Consider the following 12,915-nt stretch of genomic DNA (forward strand, 5'->3'; position numbering starts at 1 on the left):
CCTTACAGCAGCCCTCGTGTTTTTTTTTTTTTTTTGCTGGGCTGTGTCTAATTATTCAGCATCAAATTCTCTAGAGCATTTCCATTAGCAAATCCGCAGCATTTTTTGTCAGGTTACGTAAAACAATGCACTGAAGAGGTGGCTTTTTTATCCTCTTCTCCACTATGAGTAAAGGTACACAGAAATAGCCTGCTTAAATTCAACCAACACAAAAACAGGAGTATAGGCCTGCTTAACTAATATTATTTATTATTGACTGTCATCCACTGTCAGCAAGTGAAGATATTAATTCTACTACATGGAGGATTAAGAATAATAACTACAATGCATTTGAACTCAGTGGCTATAAATATTAACAATAATCATTAGTCTCCTGACGAACCACTAGATGAAAAATTAATGTCTAGACCAACTCGTGGCCTGCAGGCCATATTCAACGAGAACTATTATTATGGCCCGGCAATATGACATGTTGATAACAGAAACTACAGATCCCATAATGCAGTGCTTTGTTGCCTTGCCAAACGTGATGTTTAAACTGCAGCTGAATCTGTTCAGGAAATTCTGATCAGGGTTGTAAAGCAGGTAGAAATTCTACTTTGTGATTCAAAGTCACCAAAGAGCCGCATGAACTCAGTTTGTCAACAAAGTGCACACTGCATTATGGGATCTGTAGTTTGTTTGTTATCAGCGAGTCATATTGCTGGGCCATAATAATCTATCTATATAAAGTGATCTTGCGGGATGTGACCAAATTTGACAAGTGTGATCTAAACCCTCAGAAGAATAACAAAATCTACCTCAGGACAGAACAAACTACATAAACTCATCTGCAGTTGAACTCATCTACTCAGTGCATCTGCAAATATAATATGCTCTAAGATAGACCTGTATTATGCTATCTGCTTCCATGTACCAGAGTAGGATATTACAATATCCTCCATGATGGTGAAACAAAGAATCTAAGTCCCTATAATGATTTTAAACAATACAGACATAGGAAAGAGAAGCGAGACTATTAATTCAATTCTCTTTGAAGTGTATACTACTCATTTGATTTTTTTAGAATCTGTTTTATTGTAATCTTATGTAATGTTTTTTTATTAATTAAAACCTTTACCAATAGTCATAGGTGTCATCCCAGTTGTCAAAGTGAACCAGGAAGCGATTGTCTACAACGTCAGCAACTGTGGCCACACACACCAGACATGGATTTTTCCGGTCCACAGCTTCTAACTTCATTCCAACTTGAAATTTCAGTGTGGCTGTAGTCTGTTCACAGAGAAAAAAAATACACAAAGCAATTTATTCTGCAGAAGTGTGACCCAGCTGCACAATGCTTCACAGAGACAATTAGATGGTAAAACTATTCAGCCACAGGAGTGCAGTATCAAGTTCCACAATAGACCACCGACACTCATTCAGGTCTTCTCTTAATATGACAGCCTGCACTGCACTTTGCACAAAAAAAATGATGACAATATTGTGTATTCATCGCTTTAAATGTAGATAATGTGGCATGTCTCAGGTTTTCTTCCAAAGTAAAAGCATAAAGGTTATTCATGCAGCTTTTTCCTATTGTAGCAACAGAAAGACCAGGCATCCTATAAGAGACAATGCAGTGCATTGAGAGTGAAGGTCTTTTTTTTTATGTTGGCCACTTACACTGTTTTGGGATTTGAACAGAGTCTTTGGTGCAGCTTGCGCATTTGTAGCCTCTAGGTATTTCTCCCAGTTAAACTCATTTGCTCTGTAGCCTAAAAAGGGACAAAAAAAAAAGAAAGTGAGACAGACGAAACCAGATATGGTGAGGACTGATTAGCACATGTATAACAGCACCCTGCCTTTGTGTAATGGACACTAGTGTGCATTAATTAAATAAAACAAAAAAACTGGCTCAGATTTTCTCAAGCATTTTAGAGCACTATTCACATTATTTAATGCAGTTTAATCAAAAGAACTCCATACTATTTAAAGCAGTTAAATTTGAAGACATTCACTATGGTGACCAAGTTAAAATTAACATGATGTGTGTGGGACTGAGTTATAAAACATTTATTCAAATTTTAAAAGATAAAATGGTCCAAGATAAAACCTGTCCTAAAAGATAAAACCTGTCCTTTCACTATAACTCTAGCTTCATTCAGATCTGCTATGAGAACCACGTCTGAAAGGCCAATATTATAATAAAGAAACAGCTGCTGGGTGCTGCAGAAGCTCTTTTTTTGCTCTTGTTTTTGTTGTGCTTTTAATTTGCTGCACCATTGGTGAGGTTAAGTGCCCTTTGAGTACCTTTTCTTTTGTTTAGTTTCTTGGAACAGCTTGAATAGCTGAAGTTAGCACACTGTTTTGTTTTAGTTCTTTTTCTAAAGTCTAATAACTATTTATATTATTCAGGTCAGTCAATAAATCAGACAACATTCTACCTTGAAACATCAGATATGATAAGTCCATTAACCAGAAAAAATAGAGATGCTGTCTCTCATTACAAGATTCTAGATAAACTCTGAGATTGCTCAGAATCTCGTGCCAAATTTTTTTCCCCAGGATGTTGTATTTAATTTGCTAATGTCAGGGAGCCAATATCATTATGAGGAATCCTTGTGAATCTTCTGGGAGAAGTGGGATGTCTCCAATAATACATGAAGCCGGGACATGGGCAAACTAAAGTGAAATAGAAGGGTGTGGTAAATTAATTACACTTCCTGCAGTGTCCAGTTAGTTTTCAAACTTACATATGATACGAGCCTGCTACAATATGAAAACACACACAAACACATACAAAAAGGACACGGCATGCATCATACAACCCAGCCCATGCTGAAGGGACAGGTGTAACCACAGCCAACAACTAGCGAATCCTGCCTGTTATAAGGAGCTGACCTTTTGGTGGTTGGAGTTTGTGACCTGTGGATTCACACCATCCAACGGGCCTTATGTCCGGGGAATCTGCATTTAACCAGAAGTTATAGCACTCTGAGAAACCATCTATGTGGAGACGCAACCGGAACCCAATGACCTGAAAAACAGACATCAGCTTTTATAATCCAGTAGAGGTACACAAACCTGAACCTTTTAGTTGAAACAAGCCAGCTATTTATTAATTTATTTCTTTAAAATGGCAGGATCATAATGTGTAAAATCCATAATCCATAATCCATAACAAATATAATGTGTACTGTGTACAGTAAATAACTAACATTGTTGATTTATCATTGACAAGATGTGTTACCAATTATATTACATTCTATGAACTTAGAACGCAGAAAATATATAAATATTTACATGAGACATGCCCACTGGAAGCACATATATACACAATCAGATCGTGCAAACCACAAACATAAGTCGAAGTGCAAACTGAAAAACATGCCGTTTCTGCCAATGAGAGAATAAACTGAGCCAAAGACCTACGTTGGCTTTGAGCGGCGAGTATGAAGTCTGGCACAAAGCTCACCTCAGCCACCGAGAGCACGCAGAACATGGACGGATGCAGTGGGTCAATTCCCTCCAGCCTCATCCCAACCTTGAAGCCATTCCTGTAGTGTGGAAAGGACTGTTGCTGCAGGGGAGAACGACAACAAGAAATGAAAAACTCACACTGCAACACAAAAACTCACCGTTCTTTTTATGTATTTTTTAATTATATTAAAAAGTAGTTTTTTTTTTAATCATGTCCAGACAGACACTACATCTAAGTGTGTCTCTGTAGTCCAGTTGCCATGGAAACAACCGCTCGCAGTGCTGTAGTGAACAGATGTCCCGTCAAATCCCTTCATACAAAAAAAAAATTCATCTGCACCGCGTGTTCAGGAGGGGATTTCGTCTCTGTTGATCAGTGATGAAGAATAGGATATCTCTCTCACACACACAGACACACACGCACGCACAAACACTGAAACGTCCTGCCATAAGAAACCCACAATGGCCAGCAGAAAGCCTTTTCTGACCATGAGGAAAAAGCACCAGTGAACAGCTTGCCTTGAATCCATGATGTTTTTATTTACAGCTCAGCTCCATATGACAGCACACAACCCCTTCAAGACCATGATGTTGGTTTAATGTCAGCATATTAAAAACAAACTTTCAAAAACCATTGGGGGTGGAAGCGAACAAACAATGCGCCCATTTCAGATTCTCACGCTGATGACTAATTTGATAGAGTCATCAAAAGCTGTGTTTACACACTTCCCTTATCGGTCAGTCCAACATTAGACATATGGTATCATTCTAAATCTTTATTGACCAAGATTCTAATGCAGCTTTAAAAAGAAAAAAATATTAATGTGTATGATGCCATTTGCGCTGATTCAATGAAATCAGATGCTTATTTATCTTCATTTCAGATGGTTGGCAACTCCGTAATAAAACGAGGCTTGCCTTTATAATAGGACTTAATATCACAAGCATAATAAGACCTTTTGTGGCATGAAGCTAACAGTAACAGTCTAAATGCAAGTATTTAATTAAGTACAGGGGCAGTGGTGGCCTAGCGGTTAAGGAAGCGGCCCCGTTAATCAGAAGGTTGCCGGTTTGAATCCCGACCCACCAAGGTACCACTGAGGTGCCACTGAGCAAAGCACCGTCCCCACACACTGCTCCCCGGGCGCCGGTCATGGCTGCCCACTGCTCACTCAGTGTGATGGGATAAATGCAGAGGACAAATTTCACTGTGTGCACCGTGTGCTGGGCTGCTGTGTATCACATGTGACAATCACTTCACTTTTTTTTTTTAAATGGTGCTGACTAGGGCTGCACGATTTGGGAAAAAAAGACATATTGCAATTATTGAGATCAATATTGCGATATGCGATTGCGATATGATAAAGGGCACTTGCTTCAATGAAAAGTCGCATACAAATTACTAATAGTGAAATTTTTTATTTCAAAGTGAAACATACAAACTACTTATAACAAATTGAAATGCCCAGTGCTTTCAAAATACAATATTCTTCTAAATTAAATAATCACAAAAAAGTCTTTACTTAAAAAATTACTGTCGAACGACAAACCCTGGTAAGGCTAAACAACTGTTTTGATTATATTTGGCCATTATAAAATCCCGTATTATAGTTCTTACATTGAACCAAAACGTTGTTTGGAGGCTGACTTGAACACAGGGATGCTTAGCTAAGGTTAAGATTTGTAAACTGAGGTGAATTTCTTTAGGAAACCTTCAAAGTTTGAAAAAGAGTTAACTAAACAGTTAAGAACAGTCTAAATAGTTAATGCCTACGTTTAGCCAAAACGTTGTTTGGAGGCTGACTTGAACACAGGAATGCATAGCTTCGCTAGCTTAGCCTAGCTTAGCTAAGATTAAGACTTATAAAATGGGATTTTATAATGGCCAAATATATTCAAAAACAATTGTCCAGCCTTACCTATGAAATGTAATCCGGGATCTGGTTTGGAGTGTACAGCGGTTTGTACAGCCCCAAGCAGCACAAGAGTGAGGCATTTTTATGCACTTCTCTCCATAGACATGTATATGCTTCATTCCACAGCACAGCCTATCGCAATATGGCGGCGACGTTGACGTACGTCTACCCATATGTCTATGTGAGTCACGAATCTAAGGTCTCCATTGAACCGAATCGAAAGTCATGTGACCAAACACGTCACATTTGAAGCGCAGCTTTTTGCGTTCATGTAATTGCACAGACTGACATCGCGATTACGTTTGCGATTAGATTAATCGTGCAGCACTAGTGCTGACCAAGAAAAGCTTGGTCCTAATAAAAAAGTTCTTTGCATCACAGGTAATAAAGGCATGCATGAGCTGTGAGTATTGTTGTTTTACTGCAAAAACAGCAAATTTAGCAAATATAATGGCTAAGCTGTACGTGTGTGAGATTCTCAGAAATGCAACCCCTGCAATAACACGATTATATAACATATGGAGTATTGATTTATATTGTTGTATGTGAGTTGTGTTCACCCAGAACAGAACAATGGCCCATGAAACAAGAATCCTAACAGCCAAAAATACTCTTCTTGCACTTTAGCTGTGCTGCCAAGTGACCCACTATTGGTAAAGCTTTAAATCAATTAACAATAACAACAAGCAACTGCAGAACTCTAAGAGTGCAACCAATTTTTTTAGGGTAACCTAATTTTTCTCAAAACCGAAACACCGATTTGACCAGGTGTTTGGGGGTCAGGTTTTAAAAACAAAAAAAAAAAAAAAAAAGTGAACTTGTAAAACTTTGTTGTTAAAAAAAAAAAAAAAAAAAAAATTGGTGCACCTTAGGTGCACCAGTATGATCAGAGCAAAAATTTGTCTGAAGCCCTGAACTTTTTATTTTTATTGGTTAACAAGACCTGACCACTTAAATATTCTATATCTTTTAATCAAATAAGGGGAAAACCAGAGGTCAGAGCCAAATGCCTTTTTTGGTCCTTGCATGAGGAAACTGAAGGGGGAACTTACTTCTGTGAAGAGGCGGAGAGGTGCAGCGACCGCCATCTCCTCATCCAGATACTGATCCCATGACCAGGGTCTCTTCTTAACAGTAACTGCTGCCAAATGAAGTACATAAATAAACCACAAAACACAAGGCTAAATACTTATTAATAACCCTTATAGATATTGTGTGTTATATTTTAGAATTTCCTTGACCTTTAAAAATAAATAAATGTATTGCACCTTGGGAAGTGGAGACCTTATTCTTCATTTTTGCAGGGTCTTCCCTTGGTCGCTCCTGTAAGGAACATTTGAATGATGTCTGTCGTTTACCACAGGCAAAAGGCATAAAGCTGTAGTAAAAAAGAGCCATAAAGCGTAAAGGCTGGTGTTACGGCTCAGCTCTCGCCACTCACTCTCAAGCAGTACTCATCCGTTGCAGCTCGGGAGTTGACATGTGCTTTCTTTTTCCTTCGGTCCTCAGCCTGCATCATTAGAAACAGGGCGATCCTGCAACGACACGGGCGACAGGGAATTAATCAGGAGCTGTCACAATCATGCAATTAAATCTGAACACTCAAGAGAAAACTACACTTGTAAAGTGAACACATTCAATTATTTGGAACAATGCTACAAGATAAAGGAGCAAAGAACAATGATCCGAACAAGAATATGCAGAATGTGTGTATAATGACTGCATAAAAGGATTGAAAATGTCAAAGTACAACACTGACAGAACACTGTGCAAAAGATTAAGAGTCCTATTTCCCGAGCCCTAAAAGGCATAGTGCACTGGGCATGTTTGCTAGTGTAAGGTCAAAGGCCTTTAATGATGTTTTTATAAACAGAGTTCAAAATGGGTGGAGCTCATACCAATGATTGGCAGCTTTCATGTACATTACTTCAGTGCTGTGTGTGATTTGGGGCAAAAAAGTATTTAGTGGGGCAAAAAAGTATTTAGTCAGTCACCAATTGTGCAAGTTCTCCCACTTAAAAAGATGAGAGGCCTGTCATTTTCATCATAGGTATACCTCAACTATGAGAGACAAAACGAGAAAAATTCCAGAAAAATCACATCCTCTGATTTTTAAAGAATTTATTTGCAAATTATGGTGGAAAATTAGTATTTGGTCACTAACAAAAGTTCATCTCAATACTTTGTTATATACCCTTTGCTGGCAATGACGGAAGTCAAACGTTTTCTGTAAGTCTTCACAAGGTTTTCACACACTGTTGCTGGTATTTTGGCCCATTCTTCCATGCAGATCTCCTCTAGAGCAGTGATGTTTTGGGGCTGTCGCTGGGTAACGCGGACTTTCAACTCCCTCCAAAGATTTTCTATGGGGTTGAGATCTGGAGACTGTCTAGGCCACCCCAGAACCTTGAAATGCTTCTTACGAAGCCACTCCTTTGTTGCGCAGGCGGAGTGTTTCATTGTCATGCTGAAAGACCCAGCCACGTTTCATCTTCAATGCCCTTGCTGATGGAAGGAGGTTTTCACTCAAAATCTCACGATACATGGCCCTATTCATTCTTTCCTTTACACGGATCAGTTGTCCGGGTCCCTTTGCAGAAAAACACCCACAAAGCATGAGGTTTCCACCCCCATACTTCACAGTAGGTATGGAGTTCTTTGGATGCAACTCAGCATTCTTTGTCCTCCAAACACAAGCAGAGTTTTTACCAAACAGTTATATTTTGGTTTCATCGGACCATATGACATTCTCACAATCCTCTTCTGGATCATCCAGATGCTCTATAGCAAACTTCAGATGGGCCCGGACATGTACTGGCTTAAGCAGGGGAGCACGTCTGGCACTGCAGGATTTGAGTCCCTGGCGGCGTAGTGTGTTGCTGATGGTAGCCTTTGTTACTTTGGTCCCAGCTCTCTGCAGATCATTCACTTGGTCCCCCCGTGTGGCTCTGTGATTTACCGTTCACTGTAATCTTTTTGACCCCATGGGGTGAGATCTTGCAAGCCCCAGATCTTGGGAGATTAACAGCGGTCTTGTATGTCTTCCATTTTCTAATAATTGCTCCCACAGTTGATTTCTTCACACCAAGCTGCTTACCTATTGCAGATTCAGTCTTCCCAGCCTTGTGCAGGTCTACAATTTTGTTTCTGGTGTCCTTACACAGCTCTCAGTTCTTGGCCATAGTGGAGTTTGGAGTGTGACTGTTTGAGGTTGTGGACAGGTGTCTTTTATACTGATAATGAGTTCCAACAGGTGCCATTAATACAGGTAATGAGTGCAGGACAGAGGAGCCTTTTACAGAAGAAGTTATAGGTCTGTGAGAGTCAGAAATCTTGCTTGTTTGTTAGTGACCAAATAGTAATTTTCCACCATAATTTGCAAATAATTTCTTTAAAAATCAGGATGTGATTTTTCTCATTTTGTCTCTTATAGTTGATGAAAACACCAAACTAAATATATCAACTTAGTATTCAACTTCCAGGACTACTTAACCTCAGTACTTACTACAAGCAATTTTTGGCTCATGGTTTGAACCTGGGACATTGTGGTCCTCTGGTTGACAGGTGAGGGTTTTATTCACTAAGCGAATACACCCCTGCTTGTGAGAGTGAGGTTGCCATTGCCTTTAGGGTCTATGACTGCACAGCCACTGACTAGTACGATATAAATTGCCCCCTGAAGGCATAACTATAATTGAGTGACAGTCCTGCTCTGTTCAAGAGAAATGTCTAAAAGAGCAAAATAAAACCTCATCTCCCTCTATTTTAATGAGACTGTATACACCCTTTAAAAAACAAACAGGTACCCTTACCAAAAAGGGTTCAATTTCAAATACTCAAAAACAAGGGACTAAAAAATAAACTGTATCAAAGTGGCGTATACCAAAAAACAGCCTTCCAATGAGACCTAAATTTTGCTCTTTTGCTGAGGATAGTCTGAAAAGATTGATTCCATGTAACGAGAGGGAAATCTAACAGGACAAATCAAAACACAAGAGGCGCAAGCCTCAGATTTCCCAGAGGGCAGTGCTCCCAGAGAGACGAACAGCAGCCATAAAGGCAGGGTAAGGGGCCTGCTCCAACACACACCGCTGATAACGCTAACACTTAACACATCGTAAGGGATTTTAACGCCCGCCAACCAATTTCATTCTTCATCATCTTACTGATTGAATTCACGGGAGGTGACACATTTTTCAGCTGAGAAAGAAATCTCATAAGTGATGTACAGAATAGATTTACTGATTCTATTATTGATTCAAGAGTATTGTCTGAAATCTATGATTATGGTGGGTAGGGATACGTGTAACCAGAAAAAAAAACAAAAAAACACTGCAGCACATTACACTTCTTACCCCAACTGTGTAATGAACACTTACACTGAGAAAAAGGTCTGGAAATGACAGGGGATGGAGACAAAGAGAGTCACACACTCACCACTTGGTGTTTTCAACCCTAGAAGGGACACGGCCTCCAAGCGTCCATTCCAAATATCACATTCTATGAGGTCCCTGGATACCCACGAAGGCTAAAACACAAGAGACAACATTTTCCAAAATTAAAAATCTTATGCCAAAAATTGTTCTGAGAATGAAGGGTGAGGTGGTAAAAAAATGAGAAGGCCACACATTTAACACATTTACAAGAATATTCCCCTCCCAGTCCTAAAAAAAAATACTGCTGCTACGGTATTTAAACTCAAAGATCCTGACATGGTCTGTTCTCTTCCAGAACACCTTTTTATTAATGGCAGAAACATTTGTACATTGCCCTTGCAACTCAAATGTATAAAAAAATAAATTAAGAACAGGGATCAGGTTGTGTCGGTCCCAGTTGAATGTTGTAAAAAGACCCAAGTCAGGGTTCCTCCACTGCTGGAGCATCACCGAGCCTGTTGTTGTCTTGGAGAGAGAAGGGCCATTGAGACTCCAGTGTGTGAATGTACAATGAGAAAGGGACGACGGATAAGCACAGATAAAGCAGAACATTTGTGGAAAAGTTGGACCAATGCACTCTGGGACTAATACGGTCTCATACACTATGGGCCAGATGCTTCAGCCCACAATCTGAATTTTTTTAAAAGACAAGACAAATAATGCTGCTTTTCCCAAAGTGTTATTAGTGAAAGTGAAGTGATTGTCATTGTGAGACACTGCAGCACAGCACACAATGAAATGTGTCCTCTGCTTGAGCAGTGGGCAGCCATGACAGGCACACGGGGAGCAGTGTGTGGGGACGGTACTTTGCTCAGTGGCACCTTAGCGGAACCATGGCGGTTCGAGATATGAACAGGTATTGTGGGTCCACTTCCTTACCAGCTAGGCCACCATTCCCAAAAGAAGAAAATTACAATCAAATGGTTTTCTTTTAATAGTAAAGTAGTAATAAAGGCTCAAGTTATTGGTTAAAGAAGGACATTTCAGGGTGTTTTGTTTCGTGCATTGACATTCACCTTGAGTGTTTTGCAGGTTTGGACAAGTTTTTGCTCCAAAAACCACCAGAAAAGATGTGTGTATCTGCCATAATGATCTATTCTATGAGCCTAATAATCGGAAAAAAAAAAAAAAAAAAAAAGAGAGATTCTCCAGCATAATGATAAAATTATTGCATTGATATTACACAATTACATAGCATTTGGACAGGGACATGAATCCAGAATCCGAGAAACTGAGTGGGAAGAATAGCTTACATTTGCAGTAATATATTGGCGCAGCGATTCAGGTTCACGGCCACAAATGAGTCCTGTTACACATCGGAGAGGGCACGCAAACGCGTTTAATCAAGGTAATGGCTGCCAAGGTGCCAATGCATGTAAACACCTCCACAGAGACAGTGACAAATTCAGAACCTGTATGGCTGTTCTGAAGCAAACTGACTACACAGATCTACAGGATCAATGTCTTTAGCTGGGGGGAACTAAACCCAAAAAAGAACTGCGCGCTCAACCACGTTTTAGAAAAGGTATGTAAGTTGCTTGACGCTAAGCATGGAGGATTATTCTTCTGCTTCTATTTGAGGACAGGTCTAACTGATGTGTAATTACTATGAATGGTTCTCTCAACTAAGCTTTTTTTTTTTTTTTTTTTTTTTTAAAGGCTAAATCCAGAGCAGAGCAGGCACAAAAGCAGACAGCCTATGGTCTGCTATCTTTAGCAAGTGGAAGAACAAGAGAAGGCAGACAGCCCACTCGTGCACTCCAACTACCATGAGATAGAGAAAAAAAAAGAAAAAAAAAAATCACAACACGCCTTGCCGACTTACATTCGCCTACTGAACAAGAAACCACCACCGAGAAGCAGAGGACCAGCGAAATACACCCTGAGCTCCCTTTTATACATTAATTCCTCCTCAAGCTAAAGAGTCGGGTCAAAAACACCGAGATGAAATATTATCTGCTCAACACAAAAACAGACACGCTGGGGAAAAAAAATTGCAGGTGTAAATGCAATTTTTCCAATACAGCACACTTTCAGCGGGTCGATTTGGACGGAACTGGGGGAAATCTGCTCTTCAGACAAAGCTTGCAAGTATATAATGGCTTGTTCATACATATATATATATAAAAAAAAAAAAAAAAAAAAAAAAAAAAAAAAGTACCTTACTGCTATTATGTTTGGTTGACAGAAATAACATTGGGGGCAATCATTACAGATGAGGAAATGTAAATTACTTACTAAAGAAAGCAGAATCTGAGTGTGAACGAGAGTGTGTGTGTTAAACAAATCTCCAGAAAATGCATGCATGTTTTTTTTGTTTTTTTTTCCTGTAGCATCTCCCCATTATCCAGCCAGGCAACCCATAGACGGCCAGTAAGATAACGTATCTGTGAGACATCAGAGAGGGCAAGCTTGTTATTCATTTTCACCGAAACCGCTGTGTAGCAGATTCTCCTATTATCTCCCCGTCATTGGAAAACGACCATCTAGTCAAAGCATTTGGGAGTTGGGGGACACAGCGCTACGGCCTGAAATTTACTGCAAAGCCCATGTCATTTATTCAGAGTCTTGAATAAATACTCTAAGCATCCGAGTAGCCTAAAAAAAATAAAGAGTTCTATTGCTTAACCATGCACTTATTTTTTCAAAACTAATTTGCTGAGAAGCAAGCAGTGCATTTATTTGCCTGGCCCACTTTGTTGCCAACAGTACTGTTCTGTATATGCATTTTCTTTTAATGAACAAATCTCGATGGACGAAACGCTCCACCAAGACAGGCCACAGTTAAAATTTGAAGCGAAACAAACACAGAAAGCAGCACAGCGTTCCACCGCTTTGCCTTTTGCATCATTTTGAATCTGTGCAAGGTACAGCCAGTGATTCACTTCAGCAGCGTTCTGAGATTTGTTTCTGTTTTCCCCTAAAAAAAAAATAAAAATACTTCTTGACAAAACCCCCCACACTCTTCCAGTCATTTACCGGTAAAAGTTTTGGTCGGTGATTTAGCGTTGGATTGGATTTTAAAGCGGACTATGCAGGGAAATTTGCTCAAATTGGATTTCTGCAGCAGTAGCAGTGTACCGATTCAACATTAATGCACA

General features: G+C 39.6%; 1 protein-coding gene across 4 annotated transcripts in view; it reads right to left on the reverse strand.

Annotated features, from left to right (window-relative positions):
• The window catches only part of l3mbtl4 (L3MBTL histone methyl-lysine binding protein 4), a 60,273-nt gene that overhangs the window by 44,417 nt on the left and 2,941 nt on the right, over positions 1-12,915 (reverse strand). For 2 of the 4 annotated variants that reach the window (XM_028966037.1, XM_028966038.1), the window contains exons 2-9: positions 9,816-9,906; positions 6,820-6,913; positions 6,647-6,701; positions 6,431-6,519; positions 3,458-3,562; positions 2,884-3,019; positions 1,666-1,757; positions 1,121-1,272 (exon numbers count right to left, since the gene is read on the reverse strand). In XM_028966037.1, the coding sequence (XP_028821870.1) occupies positions 1,121-1,272; positions 1,666-1,757; positions 2,884-3,019; positions 3,458-3,562; positions 6,431-6,519; positions 6,647-6,701; positions 6,820-6,897 (707 nt within the window). In that variant the 5' untranslated portion in view covers positions 6,898-6,913; positions 9,816-9,906. Of the gene's footprint in view, positions 1-1,120; positions 1,273-1,665; positions 1,758-2,883; positions 3,020-3,457; positions 3,563-6,430; positions 6,520-6,646; positions 6,702-6,819; positions 6,914-9,815; positions 9,907-10,830; positions 10,915-12,915 lie in introns of those variants that run through there. The other 2 variants (XM_028966039.1, XM_028966041.1) reach the window with 2 other exon arrangements.

This window comes from Denticeps clupeoides, chromosome 2, assembly GCF_900700375.1.
Source record: "Denticeps clupeoides chromosome 2, fDenClu1.1, whole genome shotgun sequence".
Taxonomy (NCBI): domain Eukaryota; kingdom Metazoa; phylum Chordata; class Actinopteri; order Clupeiformes; family Denticipitidae; genus Denticeps; species Denticeps clupeoides.